Source organism: Nyctereutes procyonoides, unplaced genomic scaffold, assembly GCF_905146905.1.
Source record: "Nyctereutes procyonoides isolate TBG_1078 unplaced genomic scaffold, NYPRO_anot_genome, whole genome shotgun sequence".
Taxonomy (NCBI): domain Eukaryota; kingdom Metazoa; phylum Chordata; class Mammalia; order Carnivora; family Canidae; genus Nyctereutes; species Nyctereutes procyonoides.
In genome coordinates this window covers 25909672-25932159 of record NW_026575126.1, presented here as the reverse complement: position 1 = coordinate 25932159, position 22488 = coordinate 25909672, and the positions used below count along the sequence as shown (strand labels likewise).

At 35.0% G+C, this 22488-nt stretch overlaps 1 protein-coding gene across 1 annotated transcript in view; it reads left to right on the top strand.

The window, feature by feature from the left end:
• Positions 1-22488, top strand: part of DPYD (dihydropyrimidine dehydrogenase) — an 802527-nt gene that overhangs the window by 19329 nt on the left and 760710 nt on the right. Inside the window, exon 2 of the mRNA XM_055340016.1 lies at positions 21797-21907. Within this exon, the coding sequence (XP_055195991.1) occupies positions 21797-21907 (111 nt within the window). The remainder of the gene's footprint in view (positions 1-21796; positions 21908-22488) is intronic.

Below are 22488 nucleotides of genomic sequence, written 5' to 3'. Positions count from 1 at the left end.
GGTTATAACTATCAGTTCTCCAGAACCCATTGGAGATAAGTCTAGCACACCAGTGACTTCTCTGTACTTTTCCTTTTCCCAGATGTTTTTTTAGAGGCAACACTTTCAACTGTTTCTGTTTTAATTCTTCTGCTAGTATGATTCCAATTAGTATTTATCAGATTTTTGGATATTTTCCTTTTTTGTGTTTGGCCATTTGCCTAGCGGCTTTGGAAAAGTACATTTTTTCTTTTTTTTTTTTTAAGATTTTTATTTATTTTTATTTATGAGAGAGAGAGAGAGAGAGAGAGAGAGAGAGAAAGAAGCAGAGATACAGGCAGAGGGAGAAGCAGGCAGAGGGAGAAGCAGACTCCATGCAGGGAGCCCGATGTGGGACTCGATCCTGGGACTTGATCCTGGGACTCTATCCTGGGACTCCAGGATCATGCCCTGGGCTGCAGGCAGGCGCTAAACCACTGAGCCACCCAGGGATCCCCAGAAAAGTACATTTTTTAAAAGGCCACTTGAGGGGATCCCTGGGTGGCTCTGGTTTAGTGCCTGCCTTTGGCCCAGGGTGCGATCCTGGAGCCGGGATCGAGTCCCGCATTGGGCTCCTGGCATGGAACCTGCTTCTCCCTCTGCCTGTGTCTCTGCCTCTCTTTCTCTCTCTGTGTCTATTATGAATAAATAAGAAAAATCTTTTTTTTTTAAAAAAAAGGCCACTTGAAGTTTAAGATTTGGAAACAGTAGTTACTTGGATTTCTGGGTTCAATACTATAGTTCAATTTAAGTGACCAAATAATGAATAGGCTTGAAAATGAAGAATAATTATGGATTATAAGATAGTACCAAGAAAAATTTCCCAAGGTATAATTTTGTTATAAAAGCTGTTATTGATACTAAACATATTGCTATATTAATAATAGAATTAATTTAATAAATACAAGACACTTCCACAGCCTTGCCTATGTAGATACTGTTTTGCTACACTAATGTATTTGGCCTGTTTCAAGGTTCTGGTTCTAACAGTAGTTCTATTTGGAGTTGACTCACAAATTATAAGAAATACCATTTAGATATTCTTTTTTTTTTTTGATATTCTTTTTTTTAAAGTTATCAAATGCTCCATCTAGTTCCATAACCTGTGATTTTAGGATGGTCAAATTTCACTTTAATTAAAACTTTTTTTACTCTTTCCAATAAAAATACGTTATGTATTCATAATATATATTCATGAATATTCAAAATCTTCATTGTAACAAATTTTAATGTAAAAGAAATCTGAGATACTGCATTCTTTGTGATGTTAAACAAATTATATCTAGTCCTTTGAGTCATTTCACTTCATAGTAACTACTACAGTAAATCTGTTAATCATCTAGCCTTTGCTTCCTTAAATGTTAGTGTGTAAATAGCACAAATGTTACTCAGAACCAATCCTGCTATGCAATTATGTAGCAAACTTGTTAATTTCCATCACAGAAAGTCTTCCATTAAGTCAAATTATCTTTCATGCCAGCACAATATCCTTAATTACAACCTAATATCTATCATCCTTGAGAAAAATGTTTATACCTTTGAACAAGTTTAAGTACCAGCAAGGCTTGTAGAAAGTATGGACCTGTATAGTGATGGGAAATGCCTTTTATTAAACACCTGGAAGTTATTACAGTTATTTAGATAGAAATAGGGAATAATAGCTGATTGTTTCCTAGTGGTATGCCCTATTTAAGGAAAGTCTTAAAAGGTAAATGGTTCTGCTTAGTATGTTCCTTTTATAAAATATTCTATGAATAAAATAATAAAGAAGTCTCACTAGAAGCTGAATGCTACTAATTTGATGAAATTATTAGTGCACAGCAATGTAACTCTTCTTAAAATTTATTTTCAGTATGAATCTGTAGAATGACAGCTGAAGAGTAAGAAGCTTTGTATTGAAAGTGATGGTGATAATTTACTCATCTTGAGATGAAGAGTATTTCAGTGCAATGGAAAACTTTTAATGCTTAAAGAATTATTTTAAATATAGGGATCATGTAATTTTTCCTATTGAAATAAAAGAAATATAGCTTTATCCCATAAATCTGAAACACTGAACTTCTGACCTGTTATGCCTCTTTCTGGTCTTAGTATTTATATATCTCCTGGTTCTTGCTGCATTTCTACTTTAGATATGATTTCCAATGAAAAGTGGGGTCAGACATGATGTGAAATAGTAGACAATTCAAAATATTTGGGAGCATGTTTGTAGTAATATTTTGTATGAATGTGGTGGTGTAATGGAGTCAGGAGACTTTGTCCTGATCTTTACTGTCTTTTACTTGGGTTGTCCTTTCACTGTACAACATCCATCCATAAAAGGAGGCCCCTTATTGCTCTAACATCCTAAGGAGGTACAGTTTGATTCATTGTGAGTATTCTTTATGCCTCTTACAAGGTACTGAAGATAATGCTATGAATCATAGCCAGTCATTATACTCTATAAGCTCAAAGTCTAGTGGGACAGACAGGCACAAATACAAAAATTTTAGACAGTGTAGATTTCATTTGGAATACAGGATCTAATAATGTATATAAAAATATTTTGTTCATTTTAGTATCAAGCTTATTATTTCTGTTATAATGAAAGTAGTGTTACTTGGCATTTTTGAATTATAAACTGTATTTTTGGTACCAGAGCATCTGTGATTTCTTCACAATTAAGGAAGAATCTTAGCTTTTCGGATAACATGTCTGGACTTAATTCAAATCCCACAATTGAAAGGCACTGAAACATGCTATATTTCACTGTCAGTTTTTTTTTTAGCCTTTATATCATTTGTAAATGACATCAGCGTTCAAGTGATATGCCAAAAAATATTGAAATTTTTTTCTAAGCTGGTTCTCTATCCCAACTTTTTATTTTCTGTGATTACTAATTATAGTTATCAACGTATCTTGTAAACACCAAATTGTTGACAAGGAGGGACATTTATTTCTCTGTCTCTTCACAACCTATATTGTCATCAAGTCCTGCTAGAGCTTCCTTAACAATATTTCTAAGATTTGCTTGTTTTTCTTTATTTAAATAAACACTTCATAACCAATGTGTATGAGGCAGTTTGTCAGATGCTGTGGCTAATAGATAGATTATAGACTTGTCTTTAAGTCTGACTCAATTCAGGTCTTGTTTATACTGTATCTGCCCAATGCAAAATTTATTTCAGACTTCATAATGAATATACAGCAGGCCTTGAGTTATATACATTAAAATAAATAAGAAGCTGTCATTATTGCTGCCCATGGAAGAAGTACAGAATAGTGATTAACATATAGAATCTGAAGTCAACAAATGTGGATTAGAATCTCTGTCACTTCTTCAGTTTTCTCATGATTTTGTTTTATCTATAAACCGGCAATAACAATACCAATGATATCATAGGATTGCTGTGATGATCAAATTGAAAAAACACAAAAGCGTCTGGTATACTGAAAGCCATAATTCAACATCAGCGATTATAAACAGGTATCCAGTGCAAGAACATTAGAAAAATGTGTCTAAATATTTTTGTTTTTTCAAATAAGAGGCATTATACAATTTTGAGAAGAAGGAGTTAAACTGTCTTCTTGTTTGAAATATGTATAAGGTTAGAACAAATTCTGAATTCAAGTCAGAGAATATTGATAGAGATGGGTATATCTTGAGAGCACAGAAGTGTATTATCTGCTACAGCCTGGTAGAAAGGGTTTAACACAGCCTTTTTGGGAGTGTGGATTGAAGGGAGAGAGTTATGTACAGGGGATAGTTATGGAAAGTTTCCAGAACACAGTTTATAAAGGAACATTGGGTAAATTTTTATTCACATCATTGTGCCACATTGTAAAAAATTCATGTCAGTTAAAGTGGTGAAAGCTATTAGCACTCAATCAATGGAGATTGAAATGAATCATTTTTTTTTCTATGCTGGCACAACAAAATTTCCATTGATCATTTTTTGAAATGAGTAATTTTTGGTTTAGGATTTTTGACATTTTGATGGATTTCAAGAAAAATACTAACTTATGCTGATGTGATTTCCCATTTGTCTTTTAAGTACATAAGCCAAATGCTTTCATTTTGACATTTATATACACTCTGACTCTGAATATTTTCCCTTGTTGATTGGACTATCAGTGCTTCCCACACCTAGTTGGCCACCAGAATCACCTTGGGCACTGTAAGAACCAGATTATGAAGCATTTAATAGAAAAAAAATAATGGAATTGGCTTAAACAAGGCAGTAATTTATTTCTTCCTGATGTAAAAAAGTCTAGAGATATGGAGTATAGGGCATGCAACACCTTTTTCTTGTCAATAGGTTTCTATCTTTTCCTACTGATATTCTCAAGTCCATCCCATTGTTCAAGTTGGAAGCCAGAGCTCAAAAAGAAAGAAGGAAGGGAAAAAGAAGGGTGTATCTCTCCCTTTAATGAGACTTCCCAGAAGATCCAGACTTCCAAATATATCTTACTGGCTGGCACTTAGTTGAATATAAAAATGAGTGGAGATACTGCCATTTTGAGAACTTTTCTGTATTTTTTGTCAAGGTGCTTTACGAACGTAAGTTGCGTAAGAAGGAGTGGCTGTTAAAATATGGTACTTATGTCTTTACTTCTACTGAAGATGGAGTAATAGGAAATGGATTTACATTTTGTTTTTGGGGTCCCTGGGTCCACTCTCAGGCTCCTTACTCACAAGAAGTACTCAAAGAACTCAAAAGTTTTTATATTCATGGTTACAGTTTATTACAATGAAGGATAGAGTCAACAAAGAGCAAAGGCACATGTGGGTCAAAACCTAAAAGAAATCAGGCACAAGCTTCTATGTATTCTGTCTCGATGGAATTATATGGGACATACTTAATTCTTTAAGCAACAATATGTGACATGAATGGAGTATTCCAGCAAGGAAGGCTGACCTGACCCAAGCCTTAGTGTCCAGGGTTTTTATTGGGCATGAGTTATGTAGGTATGTAGTGCTGACTTCAGTTACTCAAGCTTTAGAACACCAGTGAAAAATCAGGTGTTCATGTGATTAAACTTCCTAGTCAGTTGGTATGTCATCATCCAAGGCCTCAGGCACACAAAAACACTTTTGACGGACAGAATGTTCCATGAGTGGTTCAAGGGCCACTTCTGAAATAGGAATGTGCAGGACTTGAGCAACTCAGACCTATCGAATTAACCCTTTTATGCATACGTTTCTACCTGAAACAATGAAAAAGATATGAAATATATAAAACAGTAGTTTTCAAGACATTAACTATCAGGCAAAATATAGTGATCCCTGAGAGATAAAACAAGTGAAGAGAGCTCCAATATTTTCCCAGCATACTATCTCGAGTTTATAGGCTTCAGCTCAGGAAATGGAACTCACACAGAGCCTGGTGGACTTTTTCTGTTGAGAGGACAGAGCTGAGAGTCTGGGGAGACCAAGGCAGCTAGAGTTTATAGAATATAATAATAGGAGAGAGCTGCTCAGAGAGAAACCCAGGGATTTCTGAAAGGTTGCCAGTGAATTTTCCAAGGCAGTGAATAGCCCATGCATCTGAGAAAAATGACCCAAACTTAGTGGAAGAAAAATCTGAGGTAACTAGAAGGGATAGTACCTGACATTCACATTGGTCTGGGAATAGAGCCTGCTCCCACCAGCCAGATTGAAAACCTTTATGATTATCAGGACAGTGGGTTCTCAGAAGTTTCTTGTCTAAGCAGTGGACAATAATTAAATCCTAAACCAAATGCTGCTCAAGTTACAATCTCACAAGTCTTAAAGCAAAACCTGAAAAGACCAAACTATTTCCACATAGCTCAACCATATGTTAGACAAAATTTAAAAATATTTATAGGTATACAAAAACATCCCCCACCCAATAAGGTAAAATCTGCAATACCTGACATTAAATTAAAGATTATTTTTTTTAAATTTATTTATGATAGTCACAGAGAGAGAGAGAGGCAGAGACACAGGCAGAGGGAGAAGCAGGCTCCATGCACCGGAAGCCCGATGTGGGATTCGATCCCGGGTCTCCAGGATCGCGCCCTGGGCCAAAGGCAGGCGCCAAACCGCTGCGCCACCCAGGGATCCCTAAATTAAAGATTAAATTAAAGATTTATCAGCCATCTTTGAAAAGAAGTATAAAAATGAAACGCTTAGTCTATATAAAAATCAACAAACTGAACCAAATTCAAAACTGATAAAATTGATGCAGATGTTAGAATTAGCAGAGGACATTAAAGCAGTGATGGCTGTATTCTATACGTTCAAAATATTAAATAGAGACATAGAAGAGAGAAGATCCAAACTGAACTTTTAGAAATGGCAACTACATTGTCTAAGATAAAAAAATACACTGGATAAGATTTAAAAATAGATTAGATATTATAGAAGAAAAGATATGAACATGAAGACATGGCAGTAGTAGCTATCCAAAATGAAACACAGAAAAAAAGAAAAGAGTATCAGTGAGATGTGGGACAGCTTCAAGTGGCCTAATATACATGTAAATGGAATCTGCCAAGGAGAGAAAAGGTGGGGGGGGGGGGACAGAAAACACATTTGAAAAATAAATCCATTTTAGGTCAAAGAAGACCAATGAATCCCAAGCAGAAGAAACATGAACAAAATTATACTGAGGCACATCATTATCAGATTGTTCAAAGCCAGTGGTAAAGTGAAAATTTTCAAAACAACCAGAGGGAAAAAAAAAAGGCACACTAGATACAGAACAAAAATAAGACAAAAACAAATTTCTTCTTGTTAATAATGCAAGTGAAAAGACAGAGAGTAAGATTTAAAATACCAGGAAGAAAAAAATAAAGCAAAAACTCTCAAAGGAATTCTATATCAGTGAAAATAGTGCTGAAAAACAAAGATGGGGGCACTGGGGTGGTTGTCTGACTTTTGATTCCTGCTCAGGTCATGATCTCAGGGTGCTAAGATCGAGCCCCAGCTGGGGCTTGGTGCTCAGCATAGTCTGATTAAGATTCTCTGTGTCTCCTTTGTCCATGCGCCCCCCCCCCGCTTATGCATACTCTTTCAAAACAAAACAAACTGAAAAAAATAAAGGTGTAACAAGACTTTCAGAATTTGAAAAAAGTTATCAACAGTAGACCTGCACAGAAATGTTGAAGGAAGTCATGTCCTTCAGACAGAAGGAAGATGATAGCAGGTGAAAATACCGATTTTCACCAAGTAATACAAAACTACAAAAATGTTAACTACATGGGTAAATGTATAATTTTTAATTATTATGTCTCATTAGAAAGTAGTCGACTAAAGAATACATACAGTGTGTTTATAACATGTAAGAGTAAAATGCAACATGGATAAACCTTGAAATATTGTGCTAAATGAAAAAAATAAGTTATGAAAGACCACATGCTATGTGATCCTGTTTATATGACATGCTTAGAATAGGCAAGTCCATAGCAGGAAAACAACTGAATTAAATAATGGGAGAAGTACCCATATAGACATTTCTCAAAAGAGGACATACAGATGGCCAATGGGAATATGAAAATGTGTTCAACATCTCTAATCAGTGAAATGTAAATCAAAATCACGAAGAGATGTGACTTTGTACCTGTTAAGATAGCTGTTATCAAAAAGAAGATAACAAATGTTGGTGAATATGTGGAGACAGGAACCTTTGTGCACTGTTGGTGCGAATGTAAACTGGTACAGCCATTATGAAAGTGTATGGAGCTTCCTAAAAGATTAAAAACGGGACTACCAAATGACCCAAAAATCCCATTCCTAGGTATATTTCTAAAGGATAGAAATCAGTATCTGAAGATATACCTGCATACCCATGTTCATTCAGCACTATTTATAATAGCCAAGATATAGAAACAACTTAAGCATAAATCAATGGATGAATGGATAAAGAAAGGCATACACACACACACACACACACACACACACACAAACACACAGAAGAATATTATTTAACCATAAAAAAGAAGGAAATGCTGTTCTCTGTGACAAAATGGATGAATCTGGAGGGCATTATGCTAAATGAAATAACACAGGCACAAAAATACAAACAACTGCATGATACCACTTAACACATAGAATCCAATGAAGTCAAATTCATAGAAACAGAGAGTAGGATAGTAGTTTGCAGGGGTAGGGGGCAGAGGAAATGGGGAGAGATCATGGTCAAAGAGTATAAAGGTTTCGGTTATACAGAATGGAGAAGTTCTAGAGATCTAATATGTACAGCATGGTGACTCTAGTTGGTAGTACTATATTGTATATTTGAAATATATGTAATTTTTATTTATCAATTATATATCAGTAAACCTGGGAAAAGGGGATAGACGTATCTGTAGAGTCAGAAAGTAGATAAATGGTTGCCCAAAGCTGAGAATTCAGGGGAAATGGGAAGTAACTGCTAATGGGTATGAATTTGTAGGGTGCATTGATGAAATGCTCTAAAAGGTATTACAGTGCTGGTGGCATAACTCCAAATATACTAAAAGACATTGAATTGTATATTTTAAGTGAGTAAATTATGTGGGGAATTGTATCTCAGTAAAGCTAGTGTAAAGTTACTTGAGGAGTCCCTGAGTGGCTTACTTGGTTAAGTATTCACCTCTTTATTTTTTTTTAAATTTTTTTTTTTATTGGAGTACTTAAACTTCATTGTGTCTTGTGACCTTATAGGGTTATACCCTTACCTTCTTTTCCTTTTTGTCTGAGACTGAAATGTTGTTTTTATTTTAGTATATCATGGGAAAACATTAAAGAATAGATGCATGCTCAAAAAAAAAAAAAGTATTCACCTCTTGATTTCAGCTCAGGTCATGATCTCACCATCGTGAGACCGAGCCCTTCTTTGGGCTTTGTGCTGGGTGTGGAGCTTGCTTGTGATTCTTTCTCTCTCTCTCTCCCTGTGCCCCTCCCTTTCTCTGTAATTAAAAAAAAAATTAGTTGAAAAAAAAAAGGCAGAAAATATGAAAAAAAAGTAAAATGTCTAACAAAGCACAAAAGAGAAATATTGGGCAGTGTGGTCTTCATCTGAAACTTGGTACGAGCAGAGACTTATTGCAATGAAGACTCAATGGGTAGCTTAACATTTCTCTTTTTGTCCCTCTTAGACTGGAGATATACATGTGTTCCTCTGTGAAATATATGCCCTTTTCCTATTTTTTTTTTGGCATTTTCTTGTTTTCTTGTTAATTTATGTAAGCATAGCATATATATATATGACTAAACCTTTGTTCCCCCCACAAATTTATACCCATTAACATTCACTTCCCATTTCTCCCGTCAAGTAGTATTTAATTATAAAGGCAGATTAGCAGAAGAGGCATCATTTTTTAAAAATATCTTGCTTTAGGTTTAAACTTAAATTATTTAAAGGGAGATATTGATGCCCCTAAGTTGGAATTGCTAGGTCATGTTTGTTAAAGAATTGAAATATCGGGCAGCCCGGGTGGCTCAGTGGCTTAGCGCCGCCTTCAGCCCAGGTCTTGATCCTGGAGACCCAGGATCAAGTCCTGCGTCGGGCTCCCTGCATGGAGCCTGCTTCTCCCTCTGCCTGTGTCTCTGCCTCTCCCTCTCAATCCTCTCTGTGTGTTCTCACGAATAAATAAATAAAATCTTAAAAAAAAAAAAGAATTGAAATATCTTGATCTACTTTATACTGAATATTTTCCACTCCCTAATACTATTACTTTTTAAATTGAGACCATTCTCTGTAGGCATTCAAAGGGCATTAATTAAGAATACAAGATATCATTTATTAATAGAACATAAGTAGCTTCCATAGTAATTATATACAGGAATTTTATATTAAAATATTATTTAATATACAAGGTTATTTCTAATAGAACTGATTTTATTTCTTTTTTTTTTAAATATTTTATTTTATTTATTCATAAGAGACACAGAGAGAGTGAGGCAGAGACACAGGCAGAGAGAGAAGCAGGCTCCATGCAGGGAACCTGATGTGGGACTTGATCCCAGGACTCCGGGACCACGCCCTGAGTTGAAGGCATACACTCAACCACTGAACCACCCAGGCGTCCCTAGAACTGATCTTATTTCAAATACAGAATTGAGTTCTTTTAAAAAACTTTCCATTGTACCAACAGTATTTCTACATATCATTAGAAATCCTTGTAAACATGATTTTTAGCAAGATATCTATCTTAAACGGTGTACAGACTCTGTAGGTATAGGTAAACTCCACTGTAGACAGACTGTAATTTCACTTTTCTCTTTCTGCTCTAGGTATTGTCCAGCTTTTTATTGCTGCAAATAACATCATATTTTCTCTTAATGGAAATTGTTTAAAGGATCTCTTTTTTATTTTAAAGATTTCCGCATATACTTTTTAAAACATAAATATATCCTTTAAATTTAGCCTTTTCTAGACTCACCTTCAGAGTTCACAGCACCTTGCGGTACTCCAGGAACATACTCAAATCACTTCATTTTTATTTTGTCCTGTCTCTTGCCTTCAGTGGTCTGCAGGCACTTTGTTCTAGGGACCATGTCTTTGTCATGTTGGAGATGCCTGTGTTGCATAATAAAATCTAAAATTTTGTCCTGAGAACAGTTGAAGAATGAATAAGAACAAGTAATTCATTTGTTTTCTTGTCAGAACTTGTTGCTGACTTTTTATTACCACAGATTTCAAGGTTCAGTTTGAAGTGTTTCACTGCTGCTTCAGCAAGTGAGTTGCATGATTAAGCCTTTCCGTGAAAGTGAGGAAAACACCGACTTCTCATTTTGGAGAAGTTAATGATTATATGGCTTAAAATTTGTGTAACTGCTGACGAGTACTGAATGGTGTTCTCTTTTTTTTTTTATTTTTTTTTATTTTTTTTTTGAATGGTGTTCTCTTTATCCTCTGCAATAGAATGAACACAAAGAAGAAAACAGAATTCTATTTGATTTGGCAGTATCAACATCCTTCTGTTCTCCAGTGGAAGTTTCTTGCTGCCTTTTGTTATTATTGTTTTGCTAAGAAAATGTTTTCATTAAAGATTTTTTTGTTGTTGCAAGTTTTCACTAATGAAGTATGCTTGGTATTGAGGACAGGGGGATATTAAAATATATCCTCACTTTTGAGGTTTTTAGTGAGCATTTTGATGGGAGAGGACATGTATATTAATGATTACTAATGTCATATCATATTGTATCAAATGAATGACTGTGGCATTAGATTCTGTGAATGTTTATGGATGCAATCTAAGTAGAGGGAGGGGCAGTGCTTCTAAAATTTTAGAAAATAGTTCTTAGAACTTAAAATTTAGCATCTAAACTAGCATAAATTGGGTGTATCCCAAATATAGAGAGTGATAGGAGCAGAGGTATGGATATAGGAATGTCCATACATAGACTCAATAAACAGCACATAAGTAAGGGGCCCCTGGGTGGCTCAGCCAGTTAAGCACTGGACTCTTGATCTTAGCTAAGGTCTTGATCTCAGGATTGTGAGTTCAAGCCCTGTGTTGAGCTCCAGGCTGGATGTGGAGCCTGCTTAAAAAACAACAGCGTCAAAAACAAAACAAAAACAAAAACCTCCATATAGGTGAGGTGGAGATGTGTTGGAATGGTAGGTGGGTATGAGACTGAATAGTAAGTTTTTATTGGCATTATGTATATAAATGGGAGCCATTTAAGCTTTGTGTGTGCATGTGTACACATAATTTATATGTGTGTATGGAGGCTGTCATATAAGAAAGAAAGCACAGACTTGAGGTGGATAATTTAATGAGGAGAATATTATTATATTATAATGCAAGTCTTCTGCATAAGGATCTGCAGTAGATTAGAAAATTAGAAAATACAAAAGACAGGCTAGATGTGACTAACATTGACTAGCATTATTTGAATTTAAGGAACAAAAGAAGTAGTAGTTATGGATTGGCAATGCATTGTTTTTGATATTAAGAAATTGAGACACTGATAGAACATGCAAGTGGGTTATTTAACATCCAATGAAATGGATGATTATAGATCAAGGCAGAGATCTCAGGGTTTAGAATATAGATATAAAGCTCACATTTAGAAAAGTAATCATTAGTCAAAGGCAGGTAGCAGAGGTCCAAAAAGCCTTCGTGGTCAAGAGGGGAAATGAAAAGTACAAAAATAAAAATAGTGAATATAAAGAGTGGTCTTAAAGCCATGACATCATAGACCAAAGCAGATGAGTTTCTGGATAGAGGAGTGAATTAACAATATTGAATACTGTGCAGAAGTCATGGAGAGTTGAGAATTAAACTAAGACTTTTAGCATAATAATATGAGTGTTTTCACATGTTTCATTTTCTTGGTTATAGTCCAACTTCCTAAATCATCATATATTCTTTGTTCCATTCTTACCTTTCTCAAAAGAGAAAGTATCTTATAGTAATCCTTCATACTAATAAATCAAAAAAATTCATAGATCTTTAAAAAATTCATTTTCTTATTTCTGATGTAAATCACTTACTATCCCATATAGATAAAGGGCAACTAGTCAGTACTTGATTTATTACATTTTGTGAACCTGAAAATCATGGTACTTGCTCAGTTTACTAGTTTAAAAAAAAATCAAAACTCAATTAGGCAAGATCCTACTTCCTTATTTATTCTTAAGTTTTGTTTTCCAGTTTTTCTGTATGTTGGTCACTATTGCTTTATCTTTGGCATGCTGGTATGCACTTAACCTCTCTTGAACTAAAAATGACCCTTGGTCTTGTAAACACAGATCTTTTGAAAACCAGTATATCTTATCCACAAAAGTAAGTGGATTACAGATAAATCATAGTAGTTTTCATATTAATTAAAAAGACTCTGTAAGGCTGATTTTACTTTGAGACCATTTTTGTAAAGCAAGATTTAGGATAAAATAATTATTCTTGAATGAAAAAAGCATAAACTCTAGAATATGAACTTCCATAATTACCCAGTGAACTGGTGAATTTTTTTCTTTTATGGTACTGTAATAATCCTTATCAGTTTTCTCTCTTCATAATATTATCTTGGACTTCTGCATATAGATTCATATATATATTCAGTTCTTGCCAACATAAGATGCTATTTTAGCATGGATTTTCATAATTATGCCTTTTCCAAATGTTGGTTTTCATTTAAATATATAATGCATGGATATTTTATAACATTATATCAAATAGTTTATGGTTAAAGTAGTGAAATTTTTGAAGGAAATAGCTGTAGTGTAGGTTCTTATTTTTTTCTATTTTTGACATTACATGGTGTTTGCACATGATACTTGATTTTCACTTTTTGTACTAAAAATATATGTAGAGTATATAAATTAGGATATATATTATTAATGCTTTGCTGTTAAAGAATAAAATAGGATACCTAATGACTATTGTTAATTTATTCATTAATGTGGTTTTTATTTCATTTAAAAAATTTAAGTAATGCTATATAATACTGCTTTTGTTTATTTTGAAGTTTCTTTTTTTTTTTTTTAAGTATACTTGATGTATTAGTTTCAGGTGCAGAACATAGTGATTCTACAAGTCTATATGTTATGCTATGCTCACCCCCAGTATAGCTACCATCTGTCACCATACAAGACTATTAGAATACCATTAACTATATTCTCTATGCTGTACCTTTCATCCCTGACTTAATTGTTCATAACTGGGAGCTTGTGTCTCCTACTGTCCTTTATCCATTTTGCTTATTCCCTCACACCCCGTGAAGTTTCTTTTTAATAAAATAAAGGTGTAAACTCAATGTGGTACTCTTCGTAATCTTAAGATAAAGCTATCTTGTAATTTAATGCCCAGTATTTATTTATTACATTTGCACAGTTCCTCAGACAGTGGAGTTTTTTCCATGATGATTATGGACTATATGTCTGTGTCCCTCTTAAATTTTATGTTTCGAAGCCTTGACTTTCAGTTGATATTAGTTGGAGATAGGGCCTTTGAGATATAATTAGGTTAGTTGGGGCCATGAGGCTGGGGCCTTCATACTGGTTTAGTGCCTTTATAAGAAGAGACCCAAGAGAGCTCTCTGTCTCTCTGTGCCCTGTGAAGACAAAGAGAATAGGCGGCTCTCTGCAAACTAGGAAGTGGTCTCTCACTAGTACCTGAATAGGTCAGCACCTTGTTGGAACTAAGCCTCCAGAACTGAAAAAGAAATGTCTGTTGTTCAAATTACTCAGTCTGAGATTCTTTTTTTTTTTCTTTTAAGAAAGAGAGTGCATGCACAAGTGGGGTGGGGAGAAGGGATAGAGGGAGAAAGGGAAGCTTAATCTTAAGCAGGCTCCACACCCAGTACAGAACTCCATCTCATGACACTGAGATCACGACCTAAGCCAAAGTCAAGAGTCTGTTGCTTAACTAACTGAGCCATCCAGGCACCCTTCTGTAAGATTCTTTTGTAGCAACCCAAACTGACTAATACAGTGTCTAAGTCAGAATCAGTCACCACTTTTGGCATGCTCTCTCTTATATTAAGAATTTTAAGATTAATACCAGATGTATAAGTAATGGTTTCTGGGTTTAAGTTCTCAATCTTTTCTGAAAGACAATAAAAAGACATTTATTACAATTAGAGAACACTGAGGTGCCTGGTGTATGGTGTGTATTTTATAAGCAAAGGAAAGTCACATACTGGCAACAACTTCATGTGTCTAACCTTTCTGTGTTGAGTAAGAGTGGCATGATGAATGGGATGTTTTAAGATGCATAAACTATTTTATTTGTGTTAACTATTTGTTCAGTAGAAATGAACCAAATTCCCCAGGCAATATAACTAGCATTCTGAAGGGGCTCATTCATTTCTATTTGATGAGTTTTTTGATGTTTTATAAATTCATCACTTTTGGTCTGACCTTTCTCTAGAAGGAATTGTAATATGAATGTACCCAAACATGTTGAGACCAAAGGTCCATGAGTTATATACTGTTGTATGTATTATAAAATGACATCTGCATTTCTATTTATATGTAGTGGATTTTAAAAACCTATATTTGAATTTCATGACCCTTCCACACTGCCATTTTAATTTGTGAAGAGCATATTGCATTTAGAGGCATCTCCTTTTGAAATTGTAGGCATAGGGCACAGATAAATTCAGAATCAATGATTTGGTTTCACCTGGATACAGCTGTTTTTTCTTACTGTTTCATTTATAGTTAACTTTTTACCTGTTTCCTTCATCTTTTTTAATACTCCTGTACTTAAAAAAAATACTCCCTTGTATATATTCAAATTTGGAAGTAAAAGAACACCAATATACATTGGGTGAATGGAGCCTAAAATCTAGTTCTGTCACATACTAACTGACAACAGGTAGTAAGCACTCACAGCATGCACATTCTAGACAGTTTTATTTAATCCTCAGAACAACCAGTTTGAGGAAGGTACATTGCTAATGAACATTTTATTGTTGAAGAAAAAAAGGAATTGCAAAAATAGTAGAGCTAAGACTTAAGCCCAAGTTTAACATCAGACACTATGCATATTGCTTAGTGGATACTTAATAAAATGAAAGTTGTAAGATTTAGAACTGTCATAGACTCCTTCCTTCATTGATTATTTATTAACTGCAGTGACTTAGACATTGTGCATAAAGGGAAAATTGGCCTTTGTGTAGAGCTAGTAAAATGAAAAAGAAAAAAAAAAAAGAAAGTTAATTGTAAAGGTAGTCCAACCTAAAGGAAAAGAAGTCCAGAATAGATATTGGCCAAAGAATAGAAATGCATTAAAATATGATGGTGATGATGATGATGATGATGATGATAAAGAAAATCTGAGAGTCCCTGACCAGGACTGAATAGCATAGATTTCCAGGGTTTTCAGACTTTAGACAAATGTGTCTCATGAGTGTGGGTATAGGAAGCAAAATGAAGCTGAATTCTCTCTTCTGCTTGCAACCCAGTAGGAGACTGCATCATATCAGTTTTGAGATTATCCAAGAACCAAAGATGCCTTTGTAAGTTCCTAAAGATACTTAAACTCACACTACATTTTGACGATGGACATTGGAAAGGGTGGGATAACTGGTTGAGATTGGGGCTTGTAAGCAAGAGACTTTTAAGTGAGTGAGTAATGAAAAGTTCAGATCTTCATTGATCAACATTTGTTAGATTATTGCCTGGATGAAACAACAAATACTGAAAAAAAAAACACTAATCAATAGATAATTCTGTTTTCCTGTTAGTTGAGAATATTTATTGAGGAAAAAAATGGCAGCACAATAAAATGTTTTACTAGAATGAAGATATTAATGCCAGTTGTTAAAAAAATGAGAAAAACATGAGTTTTACTCTCATTTTAAAAATTTTTATCTGATGGAATGGGAAACAGGAGACAACTTACAGAAGACTCAGAAAAAGCCATCAAAGACAAAATTTAAGCATAACTTAAATAAGATAAATTCTCATTTACCAAGGTCAGCCTCTAAATCTAAAATGTCCAAATGTGTGTAACATGTTAATAGCTCAGCATTATAGTAATGGCCAGGATTGAAGAGGCAACATTTGCTTATAATTTAAAATGTGAAGGGTGAGGGAAGCTTAATGATGCATTATGTTTCAATAACTGGTATTGTGATATAAAACAAAGCCACATTTTTAGAAAGAGGACATTTTGGCCAAGTGGCTTCCTGCAATTGGAATTCAAGCTCTCAAATACTACTACAGTTCCAGTATTTTTAGACTAAGACTTAATGTTTTTATTTGTGAAATGAGGGTCTGTGATTGTAGTCAATATGGGTTCCTCTTTGTACCTTCTGTGGCAGTATATAAAGACTCTCCTCAGATGCCAAATTCTAGTTTGTATGTTGTGGCATTCTTCCCAATATTTCCCAGAATACTGTTGATAGACAACACAGTGACAACACATAACCCTGATTTGATCTCACATGTAAATCTGTGTCTGGATCATAGTCTATCATTTCTTAAACTACATTAAATTAGTGTATTGAAAATTTCTCAAATTCTGGTTTTTGTTTTTGTTTGTTTTGCCTCCAGAATCACCAGTACATTTTTATTGTGTTACTGAAAGTGATTGAGAAAGCCTAAGGTCATATTCTTTGTATGGGAGAAAATCTCCTCTAAGTAATATGCCTTATATCTGAAAGCGTTAACAGGCCTCTTAAAGTGCTGAATTTATTGGGAGAGGGGACCCTGTAACCCTGTTTGGATCTAGCTTTGGTCATTTCTTAGGAAGAATGCAATTTAGAATTAGAACTTTCTCGTATTACTCTGCCAGCTATTTAGTTATTGATGATATTGACTTTTAGTTTTAAAATGTCTTGCTTTGGAAAATTGTTTAGAACAGCCCTCTTACACTTATATTTTGAATTTTTATGTTATATCACTTTTCATTTGGGATATTAAGTCAAATTCTTGGTAACCATTCTCCACAATCCAATTTATTTTTATCCAAGATCCATTGAATTCAACTCACTGCCTTTTCCTAAAGGTTAACCCAATATTTCATGTTATGTTATACTTTCTACTTATGTTATGTAAAAGAAAAGTTACTGTGATAAGCAGCCAATAAATTGCATTCAGAATGTTTATTCTCAAAAATTACATTACTATGCTGACATAGATAAACATAATCATTTATCACAATATGGATTGTGAAGTAAAAGCTAAAATAAATGGAACCATCTTGCCTGTTACCCAGTTCTTTTTTTTTCCCCTTTAAATTGGCCACAATATTTACCTTTAAAAAATGTCATCTTTTTATTTATCAGCTTGAATTAATGTAGGAGATTAGTAATGGTTCAAGGTTGAAAATGATAAAAAATACACATTTATTTTATAATAAGAAAGTATTTTCAACTTTTATGTATAGAAATGAGATTATATTTTTTAATGTTGGCTTTTATTAATATGTTGTTTTGGCTTTATTTCATCATAAGGAATAAACCATTTAAAACTCATAGCTCTATTTGAAGTTTGTTTTCCAGAAAACCTAGACATCTGAATTGATGGATTTTGAAGAAATCTCATGTGCATTATGTATAGGAATTACTAAAAATAATCCTCATTTATATTGAGCTAATAAAGTAAGTCCCATTGATGTTTAGTAGAGTAAAAACAGTACACAATGATATCTGCTGAATGAAGAATTCAGTGACTATTATTTATTTCATAACAGCTTTTTTGAGGTATAATTCACATACCACACAATTTACTCACACAAAGTATAGAATTTAGAAGCTGTTGGTATATTTGTAGAGTTGTGTTGCCATCCCCACCATTAATTTCATCTCTCCAAAAGGAAACCATCTGCCCTTTGGCAATCACTTCATTTCCCCTTAATTCTCCAACCCTTGGTAAGCTCAGTTTACTTTCTGTCTCTACGTATTTGCCTACTCTGGACTTTTTATATAAATGAGATCATACAATATCTGCTTTTATAACTGGCTACTTTCAGCATAATTTTTACTATGTTCATCTATGTTGTTTGTGATTTTCCCAAATTTCTTTTTGTTATTGATATCTGATTCCATTCCATGTATGGTTTTAAAGAATTTATTGAGGCTTGTTTTATGTCCTAGCATTATGGTCTGTCATAGAGAATGTTTTGTGTACACCTGAGAAGAATTTGCATTCTGCTGTTATTGAATGGAGTGTACTATGGATAAAGTTTTGTGTATGTTAAATCTGATACCTGTGCCCTCTGGAAGGAATTTCTGTTGTCCCCTTTTTTTTTCCTATTGTGGCACACACAATCCTGTTTCTTTGAATGTCTTATGATTTTTTAAATTAAGAACTGAACATTTTAGATAAAATATTATAGTGATTCTGGATATTAACTACCTCCTTTTCAAAGATGGGCCTTATTGGTGTTTGCTTATTAGTTTAGTGACTTGATGGACTATTTTCAGGAAGTCTGTTTCCCCCAAGGTGTGAACCTCCGATTGTATATGAATATGGTGGAGTCTTGGGCCTGTGCACAATAACTCTGGGATGCTATTGGTTTTATCAGGGCTCTATATGCCTTTTCTCTTTTTGTTGTTGTTGTTATTAAACTGCCCAAATCTGTTGGTATTACACCCAGCTCTTAGTTTCCAGTGATTGCTGGCTAATTGCTCTATTGTTTTTGACAGTACCCTGGGATATAAATTGCTCCACAGTGTGAGTCAATTAAATTTGGGCACCTACAGGAATAGTTTTTGAAGGGAGTCTTTGAGATTTCTTGTAACCCTAGGGGAGCTATCCTTTTTTCCCCCCAAACATTTTATTTTATTTTTTTTAAGATTTTATTTATTTATTTGAGAGAGAGAGAGAGAGAGAAGGAGAATATGAGTGAACAAGCAGGAGGGCTGTTGAGTGAGAGGGAGAAGCAAGCGCCCCTCTGAGCTGGGAGCCCCATGCAGGGAGATCCCAGGACCCTGAGATCATGACCTGAACCAAAGGCAGAGGTTTAATTGACTGAGGCCCCTAGGTGCCCCTGGGAGAGCTGTTATTAACTATTTCTTTCCCTGGTTCTCTCTGGTAAACTGTCTGCCTTATGATTTAGTTTAGTGTTGTCATGAAGTGATCACGCTCCTGTTAACTGTTTGCCATCAAACTATTGTTTTGGGAGTTCCCATAGGTTTGATTTTCCCTACATACTAATTCTAGTAAAGTCAGTTCCTTTGTGGGGAGAGGGGAGCTGTCTGTTCTTATGGCATTACTCTTGCTCTGTGAAAAATCTCTGAGCCATAGCTAAAGAACTAGGGGTGGTTAGTGGCATGCTTCTTTTAAATTGACACTCTTGCTTTAAAGCACTAGTATAGACAGTAGCTTCTGATCTCAGTTTGCTTCTCCTGGCATATTAACTCCCAAATTGTGAGCAAGTTGCAGTGAGGATGATCAGGACCCCAGGATAGTGGGCATACTGTTCCTCAGGTGAAGCCTCTGTTCTATGAGTCGGGGGCTAGATGAAGCAAGGGAGCTCCTGACTTCTCAGTTGCACGTTGTAGAGTTTAATTGCTGCATAGTGGGTGTGGGTAGGGGGGTGGGTGAGAAATGCTAATAGTTTTCCCTTCTCTGGGAAATCCCACAGCCTCACCTGGAAGCTAGAGGCAGATGGACCCTTGTGTTCTTGGCTGCACTCACCTGAGGTGGAATTTCTGTCATGCTGAGCTGGGAGCAGGAAGAGTGGGCATAGGTAGGCCATCCTTCAAAAGAACAGACCTTCACTATTCTTACCAAGTTTTAGTAGATTTTTCTTGGATAAATGTTTCTTCATTTGCTGTTTGACTTTAGGATGATTCCTAGAGATTTTAAATATTTTTATTTTTGCTAATTTTATTGGTATGTTTGTTTTGCTCAGGAATTGATCTGCAGAGATCTTCATGCCACCATTCTAGAAGGCCTTTAGTGGTTTTCTTATAAATGATTGCTTAAGACAGGACTTTGAGGGGCACCTGGGTGGTTCAGTCAGTTAAGCATCTGCCTTTAGCTCTAATCATGATCCCTGGGTCCTGGGATTGAGCCCCATACTGGGCTCCCTGCTCAGTGGGGAATCCACTTCTTCCTCTTCCTCCGCTATTTCCCCCTGCTTGTGCTTTCTCTCTCAAATAAGAAAATAAAATCTCAAAAAAAAAAGGATTTTGAAATTAATTCTTTATTGAGTTATTCAGGTGCCATTTAATGTATCTGCACATGTGGTTAAAAAGGTTTTCTCTGGGGATCCCTGGGTGGCTTAGCGGTTTGGTGCCTGCCTTCAGCACAGGGCATGATCCTGGGGTCCCGGGATCGAGTCCCACATCGGGTTCCCTAGATGGAGCCTGCTTCTCCCTCTGCCTGTGTCTCTACCTCTTCTCATGAATAAATAAATAAAATCTAAAAAAAAAAAGGTTTTCTTTTCTATATCTCATAAAATAAAGACTATTTCTGGATGAATTTGAGTATAAGTATAATGCTAAGAACTGAGTAATGCTAAGAACTGAGTTCTAAGCCAGCTCCTTCTGCATTTAATGTGAAATATCAAGCAGGTTACTTACGGACCTTGAATTTATTTGCTCATCCACAATTTTGAGATAATAGTAGCTATTGTTAAATTAGGTAGAGCACGTGAAAGCAATTTGTAAATTCTAAAAACTTAAAATGAAGAGTATCGTTTTAAGTTTAAATAAAATCTGCATATTTTCTGATTTCATTCTCATCTAAAAGTGCTATGTATAAAATTTATCTTAAAGAGTCTTTGGTATAGCTTATGTGATTTTTTTAAAATTTTTTTTAAAATTTGTTTACGATAGTCACAGAGAGACAGAGAGAGAGAGAGAGAGGTAGAGACACAGGCAGATGGATAAGCAGGCTCCATGCACCGGGAGCCCGACGTGGGATTCGATCCTGGGTCTCCAGGATCGCGCCCTGGGCCAAAGGCAGGCACTAAACCGCTGCGCCACCCAGGGATCCCAGCTTATGTGATTTTTAAATCCTTTATATTCTGATCAATAAATATTCTTATAAAATCAGCGAATATATTGCCTCGTACATGATTACTTTAGATTAGCTTATTGTGGAATTACAATAGCAAAAGGAGAAAACAACATTAGTATATGTCTTTGGGAGTGTATCGGGGTAATTTTAAAATAAAATTTTGGGGATCCCTGGGTGGCGCAGTGGTTTGGCGCCTGCCTTTGGCCCAGGGCGCGATCCTGGAGACCCGGGATCGAGTCCCACGTCGGGCTCCCGGTGCATGGAGCCTGCTTCTCTCTCACCCTCTGCCTCTCTCTCTCTCTCTCTCTCTCTCTCTCTGACTATCATAAATAAATAAAAATTAAAAATAAAATAAAATAAAATTTTGATTTCTTAAAATGACAACATATATGTTTATACTTTGTTTATACTATCTTTAGAGTATCCTGGCTTTAAATCCTCGGACACAAACTCATGCAATGCTGCGTTCCACTTCGGCCAAGAAAGTAGACAAGAGACATTGGAAAAGAAATAGTGACAAAAACTGCTCTGTAAGTACCATCAATAGGTGATTTCACACTGAAAATGATCTCTTCTTACACATTATAAGGCAAAATTTTACATTTACTTTGAAAAAGAATTAAATATGTGTAAAGCACAACTGTATTCTTTTCATATTTTATATTTGAATAATCTCAAAAGTGTCTTTGATTTTATTCCTTTAAAATCTATTGAAACATTAAAAAAAATATGTAGTTTTAGTGTGGTACCAGAATTTATTTTCTTAAAAATCTATAAAATTTCTCTTACAATTGCTTTGTAAAATCAAAACAGAAGAAACAATGTATTGGTGAGGATGTAGAGAAAAAGGAACCCTCTTGCATTGTTTGTAGGAGTGCAAACCGGTGCAACCACTGTGGAAGAGTATGGAGGTTCCTCAAACAATGAAAAATAGAATTACTATATGATCCAGTAATTCTACTACTGGGTATTTACCCAAAGAATATGAAAACACTAATAGTAAAAGATATATGCACCCCTATGTTTATTACAGGATTATGTACAATAGCCAAACTATGGAAGAAGCTCAAGTGTCCATTGATAGATGAATGGATAAACAGGATGTGGTATA